At 53.2% G+C, this 23,619-nt stretch overlaps 1 protein-coding gene across 4 annotated transcripts; it reads right to left on the reverse strand.

Moving 5' to 3' along the window:
* Window positions 1-694: 694 nt before the first annotated feature.
* On the reverse strand, window positions 695-23,245 carry CABP1 (calcium binding protein 1). 4 transcript variants are annotated; one of them, XM_059040564.2, is made up of 7 exons: window positions 22,530-23,245; window positions 9,911-10,087; window positions 6,996-7,026; window positions 6,584-6,727; window positions 4,708-4,817; window positions 4,338-4,485; window positions 695-1,162 (listed from the first exon to the last, which is right to left on the reverse strand). In XM_059040564.2, the coding sequence occupies exons 1-7, from the start codon at window positions 23,175-23,177 to the stop codon at window positions 1,137-1,139; spliced, it is 1,284 nt and encodes a 427-aa protein (XP_058896547.1). In that variant the 5' UTR covers window positions 23,178-23,245; the 3' UTR covers window positions 695-1,136. The 4 variants fall into 4 exon arrangements, with proteins under 4 accessions (XP_058896547.1, XP_058896549.1, XP_058896548.1 ...); XM_059040566.2 differs by lacking the exon at window positions 22,530-23,245 and adding an exon at window positions 14,892-19,528; XM_059040565.2 differs by lacking the exon at window positions 9,911-10,087 and having other exon boundaries at window positions 22,530-23,237.
* Between the last annotated feature and the right edge of the window lie 374 nt (window positions 23,246-23,619).

Below are 23,619 nucleotides of genomic sequence, written 5' to 3' on the forward strand. Positions count from 1 at the left end.
GCAATGCAATACCCTGAGATCATTTACTGTGGACTTTATTATCCTTTATTATCCCCTTATTGCACATGAGGAAACTGAGGTTCAGAGAGGAGACGTGACTGGCCCAAAGTCACACAGCAAGTAAATCCAGGACCTAACTACTATACCATCCTGCTTCTCACTCAGCAGAGGGTCTGGCAGCTGATTCCATTCTAATACATTCGTGTCCTCACACGCACTGGGATTTCCTCCAGGGCAAAAGCCTTGTTATCACTTCCTCAGGAAAGCCTCTCCTGATCTCCCCAGAGTATTCCAGGCCTCCTTATCCTACCCCACCAAAGGGCCCTGCATTTTTCCTTAAAAGCAGGATCATAATTTGTAATCACATATGGATGTGATTATCTCGACCAGTGTGAAAACTCCAGGGAGGCAGGAAGTGAGGCAGACCCTGCTAGATGCTTACCCAACAAATATCCAGTCTCCTTTCCTTATAGGACTTGACTTTGTTTGGGGTAGCAGCAAATCCAGCTACATCACTATATGCCCCAGTCTCCCTTTCAGTTAAAGGTGGAAGAGGCTGGCTGCCTAATGGGAGCTCAGCACAAGTCGAGGGCAGGGAGGTTCACCCAGTTCTGGGCGCGCAGCTGGTACTCAGGAAACGCGTGTGTCATCTAACCAGGCTGGAGAAGCAAAGACCCACCCCCCCACGGCTGCCTTTCTCTTGGAAATATTTTTATTGGTTCTGAGATAACAGGGCTGAGGCGAGGGGAGACGGGCACAGAGCTAAGGAGGGCGGCGAGAGGCTCTGCCCCGGGGAGCAGACATGCTGTGTGGGGCGCCCCCAGCCAGCAGCGGCTGGGTCTATGGCACTCGGCGCCCGGCCTGACTTCCGCCGGCCTGACGCGGTAGCCTCCTCGTCGGCGGTCGCCCCCCTTTCCAGTTGCAGGAGTCGTGAGTCTTTCACAGTGCGGAGGGGTGGGGGTCCGGGGTGGGCACCTCCCCGGGGTGCAGGCAGGCCCCATCCGCCAGTACATCCCGGGCTCTGGGCGGCGGCAGCGGCGGCGGCGGCGGCGGCGGCGGCGGCGGGATGAGGCGAGCTCCGGCTCCTCTTCTCCCCGCCCGTGGAGCTTGGCAGTCCTAGAGGGGCCCTGGCGGCCTCAGCGGGACATCATCCGGACAAACTCTGCGGTGGGGTGCACAGGAGGGGGTGGGGAGAAAGCAGCAGTCAGGGCCCAGGACGCTGCCTCCAAACCTCCCTCGGATCGGTGGCCCCGTGTCTATTGCCGCAGCCGCTGACCGATGCTGGTCCCCAACGTGCACCCAGCATCTTCTTTTTTTTTTTTTTTTTTTTGCCCGCGCCACACCGCATGCGGGATGTTAATTCCGCCACCAGGGATCCAACCGCGCCCCCTGCAGTGGGAGCGCGGAATCCTAACCACTGGACGGCCAGAGAATTACCCCCTCCAGTGTCTTCCAACCCACCTTCTACACAGCAGCTAGCAGGAGCTTTCTATCTGCGTATCTGACCCCTCTTAAACCTCTCATGGTCCCCACGGGATAACGTGCTGGATCCAGACACGACCCCAGGGCCTCCCTGTTCTGGCCCTAGCTGACATCTCCAGCCTCACCTGTCACCACTCACCTCCAACCACTAAGCTCTGACTCCACGGAGGTCCGTGTCAGCACCTCGGGGGCAACCAACACACGCCCCTCCTGCTCACCTGTCAGCTTTCCTGCAGCCTATCCCTGCCCCCTTCTCTTTTAACTAGACTTCATTTTTTTTAGACCAGTTTTAGGTTCACAGCAAAATTGAGCAGACAGATTTCCCAGACACTCCCTGCCTGCCACACACACAGGCACGCTCTCCTCCATCGTCAACATCCTCCAGCAGAGTAGGACGTTGGTTACAGTCAATAAAGCTACGCTGACACGTCATTATCTCCCCAAGTCCTCGGTTACATTAGGATTCATCCTTGGTGTTGGACATTCTGTGGGTTTGGACAAATGTATAATGACATGTATCCCTATTGTACTATCATACAGGATAGTTTTATTGCCCTAAAAATTCTCTGTGTTCCCCGTCTTCACCCCTCCCTCTCCTCACAACCCCTGGCAACCACTGATCTTTTCACCGTCTCCACAGTTTTGTCTTTTCCAGAATGTCATATCGTTGGAATCACAAGGTATGTAGCCTTTTCAGACTGGCTGCTTTCACTTACTACGCATTTAAGGTTCTTCCATGTCTTTTTATCATTTGATGGCTCATTTCTTTTTAACGCTGAATAATATTCCATTGTCTGGATATACCATAGTTAATTCATCCATTCACCTACTGAAGGACGTCTTGGTTGCTTCCAAGTTTTGGCAATTATGAGTAAAGCTACTATAAACAACAAATCTGTTTGCAGTTTTTTGTGTAGATATAAGTTTTCAATTCCTTTGGGTAAATATCTCTTCCTTCTTTTTCACCTGCTGGCTCCTACTCATCTCTGAGGGCTCTACTGACTTATAGCCTCCTCCAGGAAGTCTTCCCTAATCCCCCCTCCCAGCTTGGCAAAGGTGCCCCCACTGTGCCCCACAGCCTGCTGTACTTCCCCCAAACAGCATGGACTATACTGCTGGCTTCGGCTTTCCTTGCTGGTCTTGGGCTCCTCAAGGCAGGCATCAGGTCTCAGCACACACTAGGTGTACAGCACACGCTGGTAGAATGAATGGGGGATGCTGGGCTGTCAGGGAAGAGCTGGCAGCTGTGGGAGTCACTACCTGGACATGGGGTGACCTGAAACGTTCAGCTCTCGTGGTAGCAAACCTTCTCTCCATTGCCACACTCTCTTTGACCTTGAAGACCAGCTACTCCCCAGAAAAGGCCACCCAGCCTTTGTGTTCTGGACATATTCACAGTCTTGCTCGTGTTTATCTTGCGTTTCTGCTCAGAATGCACGTTCCTGGAGTGCAGAATCAATGTTTTCCTGTTTGTTTGTTTTCCTGTATCCCATGGTGCCTCGGACGGTGTCATGTACAGTGTAATGTATGTAGTGGTTGAGATTCCAGGCCTGAGTTTATGACCCAGCTCTGCCTCTTACCAGTTAGCAAGTTATATTACTTCTCTGAGCCTCAGTTTCCTCATCTATAACATGAGGTAATAATGTGCAGTCCCTAGAGTCATCATGAAAATTAAATGAGATAATATGTGTAAAGCTGCTTAGTACAGTGACTGGTATACAATAAGTGTACAGTTATAGATGATCACTATTATGATTATTATTGGTTATTTTAAAAACACTTTTACTGAGCGTTCATTATGTGTCCAGTACTGAGTTCTGTGGGAATGACAGAGATAAAGAAAGTGGGGTTGCTCTTCTCCAAAAGTTCAGAGTCAAGCAGAAACATAACTAGCATTTAGGGGCCAGTGTGAAGAATGAGGGTGAGCCTGAGGTGTTGTGAAAGCCCAGAAAAGAGGAAGTTCAATCTGGGGAATGGGGAAAAGCAGTGTCTGAAGGAGTGGCCCCACTGCTGGGTCTTGAAGGAGGAATAGAATTTAGGCCCAGCGAAGAATAGGACAAAAGGCATCCTGACAAAAAGAATAACGTATTCAAATGAGAGCTTAGGAGGTTCATGGACCACCTATGGCTTTAAGGTGGAGTGTGAGTGAAGGAGTGGTAGGAGCTGTGGCCAGAGAGGTGAGCCGTGGAGACATTTTAGGGGGCCTGAGTGTCAGGTTGAGGAATGTGGTATTCAGAAAATACCTACATGGATGGATGCAGGAGTAGGTGGACAGATAGATGGAGAGAGATGGATGGGGGCAGATGGACACAGGGATGGATGGATGGATGGATGAGTACATGGATAGAGATGGGAAAATGACTGTACAGACTGATGGACAGATCAGTGGAAGTATGGGTAGAAATATAGGCAGATGAGTAGAGATATACAAATGTATGAATGAACGTTGAGAGGTAGACATGCATGGATAGATGGAGAGAGGTACATGGGTAGATGGATGCATGGATGAATGCATGGGTGAATGTAGAGAAGAATGAATAGGTGCGTGGATGGATAGATAAGGCCACAGATAAACGGTTCTATGGATAATTGTTTACACATGGGTGAGTGGGTAAATAGGCAACTGGACAGATAAAGACATAGATGGATGAAAAGATGGAAAGATGGACAGATGGTTGGATGGATAAGGTTGGGTAGGGATGGAAGGCAGATTAGAGGGGCGGCAGGATGGAAGGGTAGGGGACGGAAAGTTGGAGTGCACTGATGATTGCATCATGGATACACACGTGGAGGGCTCTATGGATGCCCACTACTGCCCTGGCTTCTCTTCCACTCTCAAGACCACTTCCACCTACCTTCAAAGTCCACTCGTCCATCCCCATTGAGGTCCACATCTCGGATAATTTCCTCTATGTCTCGGTGTCCCACCTGATGACCCAGGAGTTTCCGCATGGCCTCTCGTAACTCACTGGTACTTATCTCCCCATCACCATTGGTGTCAAACTAGAGAGGGCAGGAAGGAGGGAGGAGTAGCTACAACATGGAGACTGTTGGAAGCAGATCCCGAGGTTGAGCCCCTTCTCCAGCACCACTGTCCCGCCTTGCCCGGATCCCTTCTCTGTCCAAGCTCCTTCCCCGGGTCTGGGATCCAGAGCTCACGTTTCCATCCCCGGTTGGAATTCTAACAAGCTCCCCGCCCCTGCCTGTCCACTACCCATTACTCACCTCTCGGAAGGCATCTCGCAGTTCCTTTACTCCAATCATATCTGCCGTCTCTGCCAGGAGTTTAGGTCCCATTAGGTCCACAAAGTCATCAAAATCCACATGGCCACCCACTGGGGACAGAGGAACAGGCTGGATCATCCATCAAACCACCGCTCATCTGGGACTTCCCTGGCGGTCCAGTGGTTAAGACTCTGCACTTCCACTGCAGGGGGCACGGGTTCGATCCCTGGTCGGGGAACTAAGATCCCGCATGCCACGTGGCGTGGCCAATAAATAAATAAATATATATTTTTAAAAATAAAAATTTAACCACTGCCCATCTCCAACTAGGCAACCAAGGGAACTGCCAACCCTCCTTTACCTGCCCAGCTCCAGGCCCAGGGTATAAGCAGAGGCCAAATGAGGACAGAGAGGTGACCATGGACGGGGTGTTGTCATAGAATGGCTCAGGGGAGTGGCTGGAGTTTGACTAAAGGAAGAAGTCAGGAAGTTGACAGGGGTAGATACGGAGGGGAGAAAGAATTATTAGGTCACAGAGACAGGCAAAGAATTTCAGAGAAGGAGAGACAGAGACACACGTGCAGAAAAGCAGAGAGGGAAGCAGAAGCCGTGGGCACCTGGCCCACCTGCCCCCACCTTTCCCTCGTTGTGCAAATAGAACTCACCTTCCAAGCGGCCCTCAGTGGGGACAAATACAGAGGACCTGTCCCCCGGGGCCTGCTCATGGCACTTTCAGCCAGTGACTGAGTTTGGGGGATAAATACCCCGCCCGAGAGGTAAGGGCTGGGAACAGCTCCGAGGTGGGCCTGCTACACCAGCTTCCCGAGCTCCCGGCAGAACTAGACTCCATCACCCACAGTGGCAGCTGCTCCAGCGCCTCCTGCCTTGGCTCCTTGTCTTTGCCCTCTCATCTCCCCACCCGCTACCGATGCCGTCCTGCCCCTACGGAGTAAACTACCACACTCAAACCCCTGTCTCCCGGTCTGCTCCTGGGAGAATGAAAATAAAGACAGAGAAAAACATAATAATGGCATCCTCTGTTCACCTCTTACTGTGTGCCAGGTATTTGGCTGTTTTAAATACGTCCAAATAAGAAAAAAACAGACTCACAGATACAGAAACAAACTAGTGGTCACCAGTGGGGAGAGGGAAGTGGAAGGAGGGGTGAGATAGGGGCAGGGGATTAAGAGATGGCAGCTACTATGTATAAAATCAATAAGCCACAAGGATATAGTGTACAGCACAGGGAATAGAGCCAATATTTTATAATAACTTTAAATAGAGTATAATATATAAAAATTTTTGAATCACTATGTTGTACACCTGAAACTAATATAATATTGTAAATCAAGCATACTTCAATAAAAATTAAAAAGAAACTTCCAGAATAGGCAAATCTGCCTAGACAGAAAGTAGGTTAGTGGTTGCCTAGGGCTGGGGAGGGACTTGGGGGTAATGGCAAAGTGATACGGGGTGTCTTTTGGGGGCCGTGAAATTATTCTGAAATTGATTGTGGTGATGGTTTCACAATTTTAAATATACTAGAAGCCACTGAAGTGCATGCTTTAAGTGAGTCAATTGTATGGTCTATGAATTATATCTCAATAAAGCTGTTACCAAAAATAAAAATAAAAAATAAATGAATAAATAAACCACGAAAGAATAATAAAGAAATAAACACACCCCCAGTTGACTTCCTGTGCTCTACTCCCTCTATTCCACCCCTCATTTTACAGGTGAGGAAATCGAGGCACAGAGAGAGTAGTTTGCCCCAGGTCACAGAGCTGGGAAGAGGTGGGCCGAGAACTTGAACCCAGGCAGAGGACAGCAAGGGCGAGGCTGGGGAGGGAGGGAGGTACCCGGCGGAGGGACTCACGGTTCATGTTGATCTGCTGAGACAGCTCGATGAGCTCCATCTCGGTGGGCATGTAGCCCATGGTGCGCATGCAGTTGCCCAGGTCCCGGCAGTTGATGTAGCCGTCCTTGTCTTTGTCAAACTCTCTGAAGGCCTCCCGGAGCTCTGGGGAAGCGAAGGAAGCGGGGGAGGGTTGGTTGTGGATGGGGGTGGGGGTGGGGGATGACCCGCAGAGTCTCTGGGGCAGAGACAGCCCGAGGGCCTGCTGACTCTCGCATTCCTCCAACGCCTGGCTCCACGGAGGATGCCTGGCTCTGCACCAGGCCCCGTTTGCAGGAGGCTGAGATATCTCTGCCTCTCTTCCCACCCGCCTCCTTCTCCTCATCTTTCTGGATGGCTGAGCAGCCCTCTCCCCTAAAGGGCCAGTTCTTACCTTCAATCTCCTCTGGCCGCAGTGATCTGTCCTGAAACAAAAGAACATGTCCTATTAGCAGCTGCAAGGGGCCCAGAAGTCATACAATGCCCAGCTGAGGGCCATCCCAGTGGCGGCAGGCACTGGGCAGGAGGTGATGGGGCAGCAGCGGAGGTGTGCCTGGACCATGTCCTGGAGGGGAAAGGATGCAGCCCCACCTGTCTCACAGACATGGGATATGCCCAGGGAACTAGGAGCCCTCTCCAGCCTGGGTACAGAACCTCTAGGCACCCAGCCCCTTATTCCAGACACAAGAAGGTGTCAGCGAACAGAGCCGGTCTGGAGGCCAAAACCTGTAAATAAAACAGGGTTAGCGGGAGGTCACAACAGAAGGAAGAGGGCTCTACCCAAAGAAACCAGGAAGAGCAGGGGAGAAGAGGCCTGCAAAGCAATGGGAGAAGCGAGGGGCTGGGGGGGAAGTGGGGGCCCAGACAGGCACCCAAGAGGGAGGAACAGGAGGAGGAGGAAGAGCCGAGGGAGTGGAGGCAGGATGCGGGCTGTGCCCTGCTTCCTGGGCACTGCCCCACCTTCTCCAGTTGGACCCCCATCCTATACCTCGCCCTGTCACAGGACACAGTATAGGACCCTGGGGGCTGCCAGCGCCTCTGGCGGCTGCCAGGGTCCAAAGCGTACGTCTGCAGCCTCAAACAGTGCCCAGGTCTCCTTGGGGAGTCAAGGAACCCCTGGGGCGAGGCATCTGAACAGATGGCAGAGAAGTCTTTCCAAAGAGCAGGCCCAGAGGAAGCAGGGGGCAGGCTCCGGCTGGTGAGGTGTCAGTCGCCCCAGGCCTGCCCAGGAGGGAGACAGACTGGCATGAAATGGATGTGGTGCCCAGATGGACATGCTTAGCAGGCTCCAAAACTGGTCCACGGGGCTCATCCTCTCCATATGTCACAGCTCTTTGCCTTTGGGCAGAGAGAACACGGGGCAGGGTGTGTCCGCCCAGAGGACGTGCACACCAGGTGTGGGGACACCGATCACGAACACAGACACACGAATGTGCCACAGCGAGCGTGCCACAGCGAGCGTGAGGCATCTCAGCTGTGCACACAGGCTGTTCTAGCCAACAGGGCCAGGGCGGGTGAGAGACTGCTGCCCACCTGCTCCAAACTGGCCCCAGGGCAAGGGACCCCAGTGCTGGAAAACCTGAGAATCTTCTAGAAAGGGGCCGCTGAGCAACATTTTGTGGGACCACCAGCTGCGCAGGAAGGAGCCGGCTCTCAGAAGTGGCCGTACGTGGTAGGACAGTGCTGAGAGCATACGTGAGCCTGGAACGAGTAGGCTGCAGGCCACCAGGTCCCGCTAGCGGCATTTCTAGCTGAAAGTAGGATTCACCTGAAGGTGTCTGTTTCTGTGAAATGACTGTAAGGACTTCCACTTTAAAAACCTGTCACTGTGCGCAGGGAGGGGTTGTCACCTACCTCATCCTGCCTCTATCACCCACTAGCTGCTCCGAGTCAGACTGGGATCCTGGGTGACCAAAAAGAATGTCTTTTACAATGCTCGGTGCCCCCGGTAAGTGAAAGTGTCAGTGACTATATGCAGGCACTCACACGTGCAGAGTATGCCCATTGGGGAAAGTGACACCACCTTTCCCACCCTGCAGGCCTCAAGTAGCCTCTTACATCTCCAGGACCCAGCTCTTCAGCCCCCACCCTACTTCTTATAAACCCAGAGCCAGGGAGCAAAAAAGCTGGGTACCCCTTGGCAGTGTGCCAGTGGCCGGAGCTGGTCCAACTGAGTCCTGCTGGCTGGTCCCTGAATCATACGCTCCCCAGGGCAGGGCGGCAGGAGGATGTGTAGTAGAGCCGGGGATGCCCACCGATGGGGCAGAGAAACCATGAACACTGCTCTGGGGGGTCAGGTGGGAATGGAGCCCACCACACCCCTCACTCCTCAACTTAAGCAGTCGAGGGACGAGCTTGGCCTCTAGAGTCAGATGGACTCAGGGGCAAAGCCCAGATCTGCGGCTTCCTAGATGTAGGACCTTGGGCAGGTCCCTTCAACTGTGTGTGCCACAGTCTTCTCATCTGTAAAATGGGTTAATACCAGTACTCACCTTACACGGTCTTTGTGAGCATCTGTGAGGCAAGATGCGTAAAGTGTTTAGCAGGTGGCATTTAAACCCACTGACGTTTGAATCTGTAACATCACTGTTAATACCCTCCTCTCTGTGACTGTTCAGATACCCACGGGACGCCGTCCAAAGCAGTGGCCACGTGTGACTATTTAAATTGGAATTGGAATCAAAGAAAATTAATAATTCACTTCCTCAGTTGCACTAGCCACATTTCAAGGGCTCGGTGGCCACATGTGGCTAGTGGCTACTGTAGAGGGAGGGCAGCGCAGATTGGACAGTGTTTCCACAGAAGGTTCTACTGGATGGTGCCGCGTATTCAGTACTGTTGTTCAGAGCACAGGAGGACTTTGAGTCAGTATCCCTGAATCTGAATCCCACCTCTGTCACCCACCAGATGTTACCTTGAGCATGTTACGTCTCCAACTCAGTTTCCTCATCTGTAAAATGGGAAGGATAATAGTACCTACCTCTTGGAGTTGCTCTGAGGCTTAAGGGAGGGGATGAGCCAACACACTGAGCACAGTGCTTGGCACATAGTAAGTGCTCAAAAAAAAAAAAAACCCACCCAAGCAATATTAGCTGCTGTTATTTCTTGCTGGTGGACGTGGACTCACCAGGGCTTTGCAGCCATCAGTGGGAAACTTTGGGGGTCAGATTCACAAGTTGCGGGTTTGAGGTGTATCCGTTGGGGGACGCGCACTGCTGAGTACAGAGCCCCCTCTTCTTCCCAGCACCTCCTTCCTCACGCCCTGTGAAGCCAAGTCGAGCACGGCTCCACCGGTGCCAACTTACGTACAGGCTGCCTGTTCTCCGCGAAGCCCTTACGCAGGAAAATGCAAGCTGGGCCCAGCAGGTTGTGCATGACGGTGCAGTTCTGGGCCAGCATCAGGAGCGGTCCGGGGAGCTCGCCGCTGGCCGCCAGCCCCTCCTCACTCGTCTGCACCACCGTATAGCTGGTCTCCTCCTGGCGTATCTTCAGCCAGCACCAAGCAAATACAAAAGAGAGGCAGGGAATCACCTCCCTGCCCAGTTGGGTCCTCCTGGCCCCAGCCTGGCTCCTGGTCCTAGAAGGGGCCCTTCTCAAGAGCAGACCTTGCGAGGCAAACAGCAGGGTGCAGAGAGCCCTCAGGACGCTCTGGGGCAGGCATCAAACTGGTCCAACAGGTGGAGTCCCCGATTCTTGGCCAAAACAGATGCTCCAGGGAAAGCTGGGTCTGATACCCTCTGTGTGGCCCATGTGCAGACACACACACACACACACACACACACACACACGTGCACAGAACCACACACTCGTCTGCATGCAGAAGCTCAGAGAGAGAAGCAGGCAGAGGATGGCTTCTGTTCATTCAGGGAATAATGTCCTTTCCCAAGATGCTCCCAATGTCCCAGCGCAATTCCCGGGGCTAAGCTCCCCGACTGACCTCTGACCCTACCCCCACTGGAACCCACTGGAAGGCAGTGAGGACCTTCAGAACTGGTGACACAAAGAGAAGGCTCAGCTAGTCTGCGAGACGGGAGGTTGCAGACACCGGTGCTACAGTGAACAGAAATGAAGCAGGCAGATGTGAGAGGCGGGGCCTGGGGCAAAATGGATGCTGTGTGTCCCCTTTGAAGGGACAGCATTATGTAACTCCAGCCCGGTGTTGCCAGATCTTCTGATTTAAAGCACCAGGTGGGCTAAACAAAGCACATCTGTGGGGCAGATTCCACCTAGCGTGCGGCCTTGAGACTAGACGCTCTCTACCACCAGCAATTCTCCTCGTCCCTCCCGCCTTCACTGGCTCCCTGCCCAGCCCAGCCTGCAGGACCCCTAGAGGCTGAGGCAGGGGCCCTCTCTGCTGGCTGAATATAGCTGTGCTCCCAGGCCACAGCCAGCCCACCCTCTTCTCTGATGTTTCCCATGCAGCTATAAAAAGTCAATACTGCCCACAGACCGTCCCCTTAGGGCAACAGCGGCATCCAGACACAATAGTCTCTTCCACCCCAGTCTCCCGGCCAGGATGCCCAGCGTCCCCCCCCCACCCCAAGAATCCAGGTCAGGGCAGTCTGCCTTCGGCCCTGAGCTTGATGCCTCCCCCCCGGCGTGGGGATTTGGAGCCAAACCTTCCAAGAAAAGAGACAGTGGTGGAAACTTAGAGGGCTGTCTTTGTCCAAGAACGCCAGAGCTGCATGCCCTGCCCGTCCATCCTGCTGCACCCGCTTTCTGACAGTTTCCTCCAGCTCAAGGAAGGCCACGCCCAGGAGAAGATCCCATGACCTAACAATAGCCTGTCCTCCTAGGAGGACAAACAGAGCAACCTCCCCCATCTCACCCTGTCCTCGTGTTCCTCCTCCCCGAAGCCTCACACTGTGGAGCTATAGTCCAGACTCTCTTCCAACCTCCTAAGCCTCTTCCAGGCCTAGAGACGAAGGAGCAATATTCTGGCTCCTCAAAGGGAAAGCGGCAACTCAGACCCGAGGTGCAGGACCTCAGTCCAAGGCCTGAGTCCAGTGAGTGCAAACAAGGGTCACCCTAGGTAAGCTTAGAACTCGAGGGGTGTCAGACATGACCAGGGTCCCTTCTGGTTTGATGACCAGGAGAGGTTCAGAGCCTCGGCCACACTCTCATAAGCTTCGGGGACCTGGCTAGAGCCAGGGCAGGACCAGAGAGACCTTCCTGATAGAGGGAGCCCAGGAGTCGACCGTGGCTTAACCCCGGAAAACAAGCTCAGGAGATGTTTGTAGAGAATCAGCCTTTTCGTATCTGGCTGACTCTCACTCACTTGGCTTGGATGAGCAGACCCAGAGGAGGCAGCAGGCAGCACAGAATTCTGAGAGGAGCTTGAGCATAACTGGCTTTGGACTCAAAGAGCCTTGGGGACAAATTCTGGCTTGCCGCTTGCTTGCTATGTGACCTTCGGCAGGTCACTTGACCTCTCTGGGCTCTTGTTTCCTTCTCTGTCCAATGGGTATGCTCAGGGCAACTCACAGGATTCTGTGAGAGGTACATGGGCTATTGCACGGGGCCTAGAGCATCATAAGAGCCGACTGTGTGGAGTTGCCATGGTGATGACAGAGATGATGACAACGATGATGACATTGATGATGATGATGCAACTTAAGAGATGCTGGAGGCCAGAAGGCGTTTACTTCTTGCTGCAGAAGAAGTGGGAGAATATTTGCCAATCAGGAAAGAAGTGAGAAGGACAGAGAAACATTTGCTCCCACGAAGGCGGAACCAGTGATGGCTGGGAAATTTCCACTGCATCTCTTGATTTTAACCCTGCCTGGCACCAAGTTGCCCCGGGACGCTTCTGTTCTTCCCTGGCCAGTGATGGTACCTGACAGCCCAGTCCTGCCCTGCTCAGAGCCTGGAGGAGGCCTCCTCTTTCCATTACCGATTCCCAGCTACTGCTTAGGAAGCCAAGTGGGCAGCGGCCCACAGGCTGACAATGTTTCCTGGCACCGAGGGGACGTCTCCTGAGTGTGGCAGGGCAACAGGAGGGGCTGGCACGACTCGTGCCCTAACAGCTCTCTAACAACACAAGCTCGCCCAGCACGTGCGCCCTTCTCACTGAAGGTATTCAAGGAGAAGTTGAGTGAGGAAGCACTTGGTGAGGTGGGCGAGAGCATTGCCCAGTGAGTGGGAATTTGGACTAAGATGACCTGTAAGGTCAGGTTCGTGAATCTATGAATAACATCCCTGACAGCAGGAAAAAGAGAGAGGCAGCCTCTCACAGAGGCAAAAATAAAAACAAAATGCCAGATTGGGATTGACATATATATACTAATATGTATAAAATAGATAACTAATAAGAACCTGCTGTATAAAAAAATAAATAAATAAAATTCAAAAAAAAAAACCAACAACAACAACCAAAAAAACAAAGAATACCAGCTCTGGATTTACACAGACCAGGGTTTACATCTCAGCTCTGCTTCTGGTTGGCTGTGGGATCTTAGGAACGCTCTTATCTCTGAGTCCAGCTCCTTTCTCTAGAAAATAGCCAAGAGAAGTACTTGGTGGAAAAGAGCAAATGAGATAACAGGTGTTGGAGATCTTGCAGATATTCAGGAAGAAGCAATGATTACTATTATTTAAAAAACTGAAATTGAATGCAGTACGTTTTATGATCTTTTGCCCTACTCCATGGACGCAAAACCTCTCCTATTTCCCTTTTTACTTCCATCCCCCTTCTCAGAAAACCCAGAGTTGGAAAAATTAAGATTATGATGCTAATAACACTAGCTAACATTTACTGAGTACTATATTCCAGGCAGCGTTCCCAGCTCTTTCTTTAGCCCCCAAAATCACCTTAGGAGGTAGATGTTAGTATTTCCACTTGATGGACGAAGGAACTGAGACCCAGAGGGGTCAAGTAACTTATCCAAGGTCACATGGCTAGAAAGAGGAGACCTGAGAAGTCTGACTCTTAAGCACTCTGCTGTATAAGGGAAGATGGGTTGGGTAGGACAGAAGGACAATACTTGCTCCTGAGTTCACCTCTTTAAACTCTGGACAGAACCCAGGGAAAGGGCCTTCACCCTGTGGTCCTCTAAACTAATTCAGATCGTTTCTGCTTCTCTGCAACAGTGTGGAGGCCACCTCTGATGCAAAAGACTCTCCTTTAAGATGACAGATGATTGGGGGGTGTGTGCACAGAAGAAACAGTCAACCCTCAGAAGGATCCAAGGAACAGTGAAGATGAAAAGGAATTTGAAAAAAAAGGAATTTGATGAGAGCAGCTTAGCTAAATGAGGAAGATGATGAGCAGAAAAGCCTGAAATGTCCTAAATTGAGAGGCTGTCAAACGAACAGAGGAGGTAGAATGGGGCTGGGGATAGAGGAGCCATTAGCTAACCTGAGACCTTGGGTAAGTTACTTAACCTGAGTGGCAATCAAGTTCCTCGTCTGGTAAATAAAATAATTTGGAGGAAAACATCCCTCACATTAGTTCTTCCTTTAAGTAATATCTATGAGTTTCTTCTATGGCCTGACTACAGAGGGCTAGAAATACAGGCAGAGCCCACTTAAAGCAAGACCCTACAGATGTAAGCCCAGGTTTGCAGGAAAGATGCTTTGGAGGTGATTATTTGCTTCCCAAAAAGGATTCTTGCAAAAGGATATTAGCGTTGTGTATAAGCAATACATCCACTACAGAAAGCAACTTACAGACGCCTTTGCTGTACACTCTGTTTCTCGATGGAAACAACCCAGGGGCCCCAAACCAGTCTGGTCCTAGCTGTGAGTCTCTGACCTGACTCAAGAATTATCAAGGGTAGAAGGGGACACCTGGCTTGGTTCCTCTCAGGAGCAAGGTGGCCTACTTCAAAACCCACAACTCTGAAGGCTTAGAGACCACCAGAGAGGCTCAGAGACCCTCAAAGGAGATGAATGAGCCCCCATTCTACTGCCGGCAAGGAACCAGCAGCAGCAGGGCCAAAGCCCCGCTGAACCCTCTTCTGATCCTGTTGGCTCCTAGGGGGTCTGTCCACTCACATCCTAAAGATCCACGCTTTTCATGGAGCTACGTGGTTTCTTTCCGAAATCTTGCACAAATTCCCAAACACAGTACCCCATGCAGCTTTAAGTCCCAACTTCAGCTCAGAGCCTGGGACATAGAAAACTGTGATGGGAGGGAATCTGGAGGTAGACACAGGGAAGCAGCTCTAGACAGAACCCACGGGAAGGGTAGCAAGCTTCACATGCCCACCCTCTCTGCCCCCAACTTCTGGGGCAGAGGGCAAGATGCCCCAATCCCCAGCCCCAGGTCTTAGGAACTCCAGAAACATACCTTCCTTGAGAGCTTTCTCAGTGGAGACTTGACACAGTTGCCCATCCTAAGCTGAGGCAGCCCCTCTCAGGATCCCGGGTCCATGAAGGAGGCTCCTGGGGGCTCAGAGACCTTAGTCTGGGTCCCCACCAACCCTAGCCTGCCTGTGCCTGCGCCGTTCTTCCTCCGAGACCGATCTGAGTCCCCTCTCTGCGCGCGCGCTCTCTCACTTGTCTGCCTGTTCCTGCTCCCAGATTTTTTTTTTTTTTTTTTTGGTAGATTGTGTGTGTGTTCATGTGTGTGGGTTTAACTTTCTGGACACTTTCTTAAGGAGATGAAGGCAGGAGGGGAGAGTGCAGTCAGAGAGGAAATCGCCCGGAGAGCTGATGGCAAAGGGCAGCCGAGCTGGAGAAGGCTGCCGGATCATCTACATCAGATTACAGCTGAGTCCTCTCCCCGGTCCATTCCCCTTCCCTCGGCCCCTCCTCTCTGGCTGTCAAATCTGCAGGGAGATTGCCTGGAGAGGGGAGCCCAGAATGGCAGCTGCAGCTGGGAATTAGGCCAGCAGACCCAGAAGGGGAAGCAGGCTAGTCTGGGCCCCCAAAGCCAGGGTGCCTCCCAGCTTCCAACCTTATGTGTGCATTCACACACACACACACACACACACACACACACACACAGGCGCTCAGGGACAAACACGCATCTTAATCGCCCCCGCCATCGCAGCTGGATTGAGAGCAGGCAGCTCCAGTGAGGCCCTAGGAGATCTTGTGACGAGTCTCCATCACGCTCCATTTTTCACACTTTCCTCCTCACCGAAATGGGATGGGGCTCCAGAGCTGGAAGCACAGCTGAGCCAACGCAGCTCCTTCGGCTCCCTTCACTGTGCGCGGTCTCTCCGACCCAAGGGAGATCAAGAGCCGGCCCTGAGGGGGTCCTGATGGAGGCAGTGCTGGCACGGCGGGCGGCCGTGAGTGAGCGAGGGCGACAGACCTCCTAATCCTCTGCCTGATCCCCATAGAGGATCTTTCGCCGGTTTCCTTGGGGGTGCAGAGAGGCCGCCCTTTGCAAAGCGGTCGTCAAGGTCCCATGAGTGAAACTTTTTAGGCAAGTGGCACGTCCTCGTCTCTCCAGCTTCCAGCTTTGATGTGAATTCATCTCAAGCTTCAGATGTCACCTCTGTGACCTACAGCCCCAGCCAGATGACCCAGGAGAGGAAGTGTCCCCGTTCCCCTGCACCCGGTTTTCCCAGCAGGGGGCACCAGAGATAGGCTGGGAAGCCGAGCTCTTCCCAGGCCCTGAAGCAAAACCCTTTACACGCGCGGCTGAGTTTCGGTCCAGAGAGGATCCTCTCGCAGGAATTTTTGTCCGGTTTTGGGTGGCTGGTCAGTGCTCCCGTTAGGGGAAGATGGGTGGGGACGCTGCCCAGAAGGTGCCACAGGCCAGCTCCCAGGGAGCTGGGGAGGGAGGTCCCTGGATAGCTTTTGAGGACTGTGCCGCTGACGACAATGGAATGGTTTAGTCGGGGGAGTCGCTCAGCAGCCTGGTTCCGGCCTCTGGAGGGGGATATGGAGAAGGAGGGGCACCCCCGGAGGACAGAAGGAGGAGCCTGGGTGGGGTTGGGGGGGTGGGGGGGGCGCTGTTGACACTTAAAGGGCAGGAAAGGGGGTGAAGATGCTGCTGGGGAGCTGGTATGGGAAGAGCCAACAAAAATGCTTTCTTCAAAGACCTGTTCCTCGGAAACAGTGTGAAGGCAGGGTCGTGGGAAGAGCAACGGACTCAGATGGATGGGAAGGATCTGGAGGTCTGGGGTTGAGTCCTGGCTCCGCGGCTCCTGAGAGCTCCCATGGCAGCCCTCAGTTCCCTCGCCTGGGGATAAGGTGTGTGTGGGGGAAAGTGCGTGGCACAGGACAGGTACTGGGTAAGGAATTATTAAAACGGAAGAAGGAAGTACCATTTGTCCCATGTGCTTGGCTCTGGGAAAGTTGTGGGAACAAGATACACACGGTCCCTGCGTTCAGGGAGCTCACATTCTGGCAGGTGAGCAGGAAATATTAAAGGGCTATCAACATACTTAATCTCAGTTCAGGTAAATGCTATGAAGGAGAAACATAAACACTCTGAGAATGTGAGACAGGGATATGACTTAGTGTGGAGGGATCAGGAAAGACTTGTAAACAAAATGTAGAACACTGACCATCTGCAGACTCTTTCGAAAAGCTAGGTCTCACCGCGGACGGCAGAGGGGAGATGAGTTAGGCTCCTGGTACAAATCCAATTCGTATGAACTACATGGGTGGATACATGAAAAGGCAGCACAGTGTGAAGCAGGGGTTCTGAATGCTGGCTGCAGACTAGGATCACTAGGGACCTTCCCCAGCGATGCTGATGGAGTAGGTGTAGGTGAGGCCCGGACGCTGGTGTTGTTTAATACTCCGGGTAATTCTAACCTGCAGCCAGTGTTGAGAACCACTGATCTAGAGGTAAAGAGCTCAGCGTACAGAGTCGGACAGACCTGCGTTCAAATCTTGCCCACCTGCCTACCAACCATGTGACCTTGAGGACTTCTTAATCTTTCTGACCCTCAGTTTCTGTATTTATAAAGTGGGTACTCTAATAACCCTTCCTTCATAGGACTCTTGTGAGGAGTTAATGAGATAATACATGCAAAGGGCTTGGCACAGTTCCAGGCACATAGAAGGTGCCCCTTCCCCTGCCCGGTGGCGACGTTGGTCCTAAAGGGCCCAGCAGGGCCTCCATTCACTCAGAAGGGCACCCACAAGCTCAGACCTGGTGACTCCTGCCCCCCGCAGGCCAGTTCACAGCACAGCACCCATTTGTCGACCTTGGGATATGCCTCTGTCCTTAGAGACAAGGAGACAGGAGACAGCAAAACCAGGCCCTTGTGGAAAAGTACATGCACTTGGAAGAAATCCCATCCTTCTTTAGCGAAGAGGGTGCTGACACCAGCTCGAGGCTTAAGGGCAGCCAGAGATTCAGGATTCCAACCCAGAGCTTGCTTAATCTATTTTAGGTTGAACAGATGGGGTGTGTGGTGGTTCTGTGTGACGGGAGTAACTACTGATCTTGAGGAGGCAGATGGCTTGACCTTTGGCAGAAAATTTCACAGAGGGCTGAATGGTGGGGGCTTCCCTAAGGAGTAAAGCCCATCCCACAGCCCCGCCTCTGCCTCCGCATCCCTATGCACTGTGGCAGCAGCCCCTGGGCCTCCAGAAGCCACACTTAGAGTTCTGGAATGGAATAATAGGATCAGAGGGATGAGAAGGATAAACCCATTGCTGATTATTCCTGATTAGGAGGGAGGCTGGCTTTGGGCCCTGATCAGTCCTATCACCAGCATTTGAACTTGGATGGCAGCCCAGTGTTAAGACACTTGGGGAAAGCTGGGTCGTAACCTGAGAAGTGCTTTGTGGATGCTTCTGACAAATAGGAAACACGCTTCTGTGACTTTCCACCGGCCAGTATGGTGTGGCACTGGCCGGTTGTTTGGAGACAGACACACCACATCACAGTCCTGCCATTTACTTACACTGTGACATTTGGACAAGCCACTTCCCCTTTCTTGAGCCTGTTTCCTCATCTCTAAAATAGGGCAAGATAATGCTAAGTTTCACAGGTTGCTATGAAGATAAGATAATAAGAAGATACTTTGTCCATTGTTTACTGGGCTCTAGACAGAGGTTGAAAGTGCCAGTGTTGCTTCTGCAAAACCTACGAACTGACACTGAGTGATTCCTATCATCTACGATTGATCTCAACCACAAACTGACCTTCTCTTCCCCTTCCCCGGGACCCAGAGAAAGACCACAGGGACTCCCAGCCCTCTCAAAGAGCAGTAGGGAGTGACCTGGCTGGGCAGGAGTAAGTAATATACACAAGCCATCGTTCTAGGCACACAGGACTAGTGCACTTGAATCCGTTAGGATCCAAACCGTATGGTCCCTCTCCCTCATCTAAGCTACAGGAATCAAGAAACTGAAGTCCAGAGGCTGGAGATTCATTCATTCACGCATTAAATACCTTGACCCTCTTACGTACAAAGCAGTTTGGGAATTGGGCTAGCCTACTCAAATCAGAAGAGATGTCTCTATAGTTAAAGAAGGGGGAAGGATGGGACGGAGCTATGGGTTTTTTTTCCTCTTTGCCTCGTCTACAAGAGGTGTTTCTTCCCAAACTTAGGGTAAGGAACAGAAATACTATACTTAAAATAGTTTTCCAAGACCCAGTGCCAAAAGTTGCCCCCAAGTCATGCCTGTCCTGAGTTAATTTTTGATACCACATCTTCCCTCTAGGCAGCTGGGTGGCTTGTCCTTAGCTGGCCACAAAGAGGGTACTAGAGGAGGTCCTTTGTCATTCAGCTCCTTTTTTTGTTTTTTTAAAATTTATTTAATTTATTTATTTTGGCTGCATTGGGTCGTCATTGCTGCATGCGGGCTTTCCCTAGTTGCAGCGAGCAGGGGCTACTCTTTGTTGCGGTGCGCAGGCTTCTCATTGCGGTGGCCTCTCTTTGTTGTGGAGCATGGGCTCTAGGCACGCGGGCTTCAGTAGTTGTGGCATGTGGGCTCAGTAGTTGTGGTGCACGGGCTTAGTTGCTCCGCGGCATGTGGGATCCTCCCGGACCAGGGCTCGAACCCATGTCCCCTGCATTGGCAGGCGGATTCTTAACCACTGCACCACCAGGGAAGTCCCTCATCTCCTTCTTTTAATGGCCTTCCTCACTTGGCTCAGAGACAGCTTTCAAACTACCTGACGCAGGCCCTCGTTCTGACAATTACTCTATTAATAATAGTATTAATGAATCCTGTGCCCTTTTCCAGCACTCACTCTGAGCCAGCCCGTTTGACATCCTTAATCTTGTATCACCCTCATAAGAGCTCTGCAAGGTAGTTTTTTGTCAATCTCATTTCTGGATGAAGAAACCCAGACCAGAGAGAGAAAGTAACAGGCCCAAGTTCACAGCAATAGGAAGTAACATTGCTGGGATTGGAACCTGCAGCTCTATCTCCTAAGCCACCATTCTATGACTTAGCCTCAAAACCACACCGTCTCCCTGCAGGCAGTAAGGATGCTCTGTTAGGTCACTGGAAGAACCCTAATTCCTGTTCCCCCTAATGAAGGAGTCCATCTTGGTACCTTCAGTGTCACTTTGGCCCCTGGCCCTCCCTGACTCTATTACAAATGGAAAGAAGTTCTGACACAGTCCTTGGTAGTTAATCAACAACAACAACAATAATAATAACATAATAACTAACATCCATAGACCCTTGCTCTGGGCCAAGCTCTGTGTGTATCTCCATATCCCCTTTAATTCCTCCCAAAAACCCATTGAGATACTATGATTATCCCTATTTTACAGATAAAAAAACATAGGCTTACTGAGGTCAAACGATTCACTGAAGGTTAAAAAAAAAAAAAAAAAAGAACTTGGGAGACATGAAAAATATACTTCCCCAGGGCTATATTTTGCCCAAAGCAGATCCTATCTGAAAGTTTCTATATTCAGAATCTCATTTCCCTTCTCTTGGTGCTGACCCTGTCTCTGAGGACAGAAATCTCAATGCAAAGAGAAGGGACGGAAAGCCTAATTCTTGCAGGAGACTGGAGACTCTGACACAAAGTCCCAGGCCGGGTTTTGTTGCTGTTGCTGTTGCTGGAGCAGATGCCTTAGCGCTGTCAGCAGGAAGGCCAGAGGGGATGTGCCCAGCTTTAAAGAGAAAGCCTGCAGCTCCAGAGGCAAGAGCTTCCAGAGGAAGGTAGTAAATATTTGATGGGACATTCCAGTTCTTCCTGACTCGGGTGACCCTGGTGACATTTCAGAACATGGGGCTGGAGAACAGCCTTCATTTTATGACTGAGGAAGTAGAAGGAAGAAAAGCACATGAGCTGAAATGCTTTGAGCTCACAAAGGGCCCAGGCAGGCAACTTCTGCAAGACTGGAAAGAAAGGGCCCTTTTTCCAGAAACGAAGTCAGATCACCGGCAAACTAAATAACCAGAAAGTGTGTGATCCTGGGCCAATGACCAACCCTTCCAAACTGCTAGATTGTAAGCTCCAAAATGGCCAGAACCCCGGCTATCCTGTCCACTTTCATCTCCATACTGCCCAGCAAATGCCTGGGCTAAGTAGGCGATCAAAATATATTTGATAAATGGATGAATAGTTGTCACCAATTCAACAACACAGTATCCCTTTTGCAATCCAGACCACTCCTGCCCTAACACCTGACACCCCCTCACTAATACAGAAGCCACTGCAGTCAACTCTTCAACACATCACTGCACTAACTTTCACAGCTCTGCATTCAAATCTCTACTCTGGAGAACCGTTTCCAGATAACTTGGCTAACGAGGGCTCCTGGCAGGAACAAAGCCACACCGCTGCCCTATCGCGCCACCACAGCAGCCCCGTGCAACCCGAGTCTACGTGCAGCTGCCTTCATGTCAGCTGCCTTCATGCCTCCACCGGCATCAGCCAGTGCAGAGTAGTATTTTGAAAAGGAATGTGCAGATCTGAAGCAAAACACGCACGGCCTCCTTGGAGTTCTGATCCAGCATGGCAAGCCAGGAGCTTGAAACGGCTTCTTTACGCTACATCCTAGCACAGAAACGCACAGGCCCCACCTTCGCCCACACAGCACGCAACACTCTGATCAGACCTGTGTTACACCCCTCCTCGGCTGCTGCAGAACTGTGTCCATGCTGTGCCAACGGGTTTGACTTAATTATGGACTCAGAACTAGAGGAAATCCTGGCTTTGCTCAGGAGTTCACAGGTTCCTTTCTGCTGAGCCTCTCTCCCCAGCAGCACAGCCCCTAACTGTAGACGGGGATTATGACCACGGGGCCATTTTTAAAGGGCAGATGCCCAGCTGCTTGGGCCTCTTGAGAGAAAAGAAACAAAACGAGCCACTCATGACCCCATAGTGACCTTTCTGACCCTAGAATACACACTAACACAGACTAGGGGTCTCTGGGTGTTATTCCATGTCCCACAACTCGACAACTGCCCACTACCGTCTTAATGGCATCCCTAGATGACAACCTCCTTAAAATACCCCCAAAGTTCCAGTTTGAGCCATAGCTCTGTACATCCCTCCATGCCTACCCAGACACTTCTCTTTTCTCAGATTTTTAGCTCTCCTAACTTTTCCCAGGTCTTTGGGGCCACCACAGGCAATGGCTAGGGTCCCTCATCCCCAAGCAAGGCTGTGTACCCCGAGGTCCCCACTCTTGATCCCCAGACTCCATGCCCATTGCTCTCTTGGGTCGCTCATTGGCCGTCTTGGCCAGAGGCCGGAGGAGTGGGTTTGGCGCCACCTGCTCGGGGCACCCCTCCTTGACCCCTGTAAATTTCCAGGCGGTTTGTGGAGGTCGCTCCCGTCCAGGACTGGCCCACTCTGGCAAGTGGAGGGAGGCTAGGCTGTGGGGCCTCGCCCTGAAGACGCCCGGAGCGTGGACAGCGCCCAGGGTGCTGAATCAGGCACGAGGGAGAAGCGCGCAGGCTAGGGCGCCGGGCGGCGGGAGGACCAGAGGAGCGTGACCCGGGGGCCCCCGGGCAGCGGGAGGAGGGCTGTGGGCGCGCAGCCGCGGCAGGGTCCCAAGCGCCTCTCCAGGGAGCGGGCGGGAGGCGCGGCCCTTACCTGGCCGAAGGCGGAGCTGAGCATGGGGCGCAGCTGGTGGAGGAACGGGTCTGCCTCGGACGCGGCGGCTGGAGCGGAGTCCCCGCGACCCGGGGCTCGCAGAGAGCCCCGGAGGCCGAGCGCCGGGGACAGCCCCCGTTCCTCCCCATCCCGCCCGCGGGCCGGCGGCAGCGGCGACGGCGGCGAAGGTCGGGACGCCGCGGCCGGCGGCGCCTCCCGGGGCCTGCAGTGCGCCTGGGGGAGCCCGCGCCGGCTCCCCAGCGCGCCCTCCTCTCGCGGCGCCGGCCAGCACAGGGGCCTCCGCGAACTGGGGTCCCCGGACGGCGGCGGCGTGCCCGGGCAGGGGCCGGGCAGCCGGCGGCTGGACAGCACTGGCTCCCGGGCAGGGCCGTGGCGGGGAGCCCGGCTGCCCCCGCTCGCCGCCGCCGCCTTCAGCAGCGACGTCTTGGACTCGCTTTTAGCGATGTGCGAGCTCATCGCGGCGGGGCCCGCGCTCGCATGGCCCGGCGGGGGCGGCGCGGTGCGGCGCGGCGCTGGGCCCCCGGCGGGCAGAGAGCGGGGCGCCCGGCGGGAGCCGAGCCCGAGGACGCGCTGGAGGCGGGCGCCGTCCCCCGGCCGCTTAAATGCGGCCCCGTCGCCGCCGCCCATGTGACAGCGCAGCCTCTACGCCTGGAGCCCCGAGCTCCCCGGCGGCTGGCGGTGCGAATCTGGGGGGGCCGCCGGCTGTCCCAGAAGAGCCCACCCCCGGCTCCCCGGCGGCCCAGGTACCGCCGCGCCCCGCCCCTTGCCCCGCCCCGCGCTCGAGGAGCCCCGCTTCCCGGAGGCCCCTGGCGGCTGAGGGGGCGCTGCGGCGCGTAGCCGGGAGCGCCGGGAGCGCGAGGGAAGAAGGGGCTTGGCGAAGGCCCCCAAAGATGCCCGGACCTTGGTGGCGCCGGCAGTCCCCCTTAACATGCCCGGAGGTTCCCAAATGACCCAGAACCGCCGGAACGTCCAGAAATGCTGGCGGGGTGCACTGTCCACGGGGTACAACTTTGGAAACGATGACGAGAGAGGTGAAGGAAGTAAACTCAAGACCCAAGGAGGATGAAAG

The sequence above is a fragment of the Kogia breviceps genome, chromosome 15 (genome assembly GCF_026419965.1).
Source record: "Kogia breviceps isolate mKogBre1 chromosome 15, mKogBre1 haplotype 1, whole genome shotgun sequence".
Lineage (NCBI taxonomy): Eukaryota > Metazoa > Chordata > Mammalia > Artiodactyla > Physeteridae > Kogia > Kogia breviceps.

Excerpts from the sequence above, each read along its gene's own strand:
- CABP1 (XM_059040564.2), bottom strand. The coding sequence starts at position 23,177 with ATGGGCGGCGGCGACGGGGCCGCATTTAAGCGGCCGGGGGACGGCGCC. Across the intron at positions 6,728-6,995 it reads GCGGCCAGAGGAGATTGAAG|AGCTCCGGGAGGCCTTCAGA; the intron begins GTAAGAACTGGC and ends TCGCTTCCCCAG. Across the intron at positions 4,818-6,583 it reads TCAGCAGATCAACATGAACC|TGGGTGGCCATGTGGATTTT; the intron begins GTGAGTCCCTCC and ends CTCTGTCCCCAG.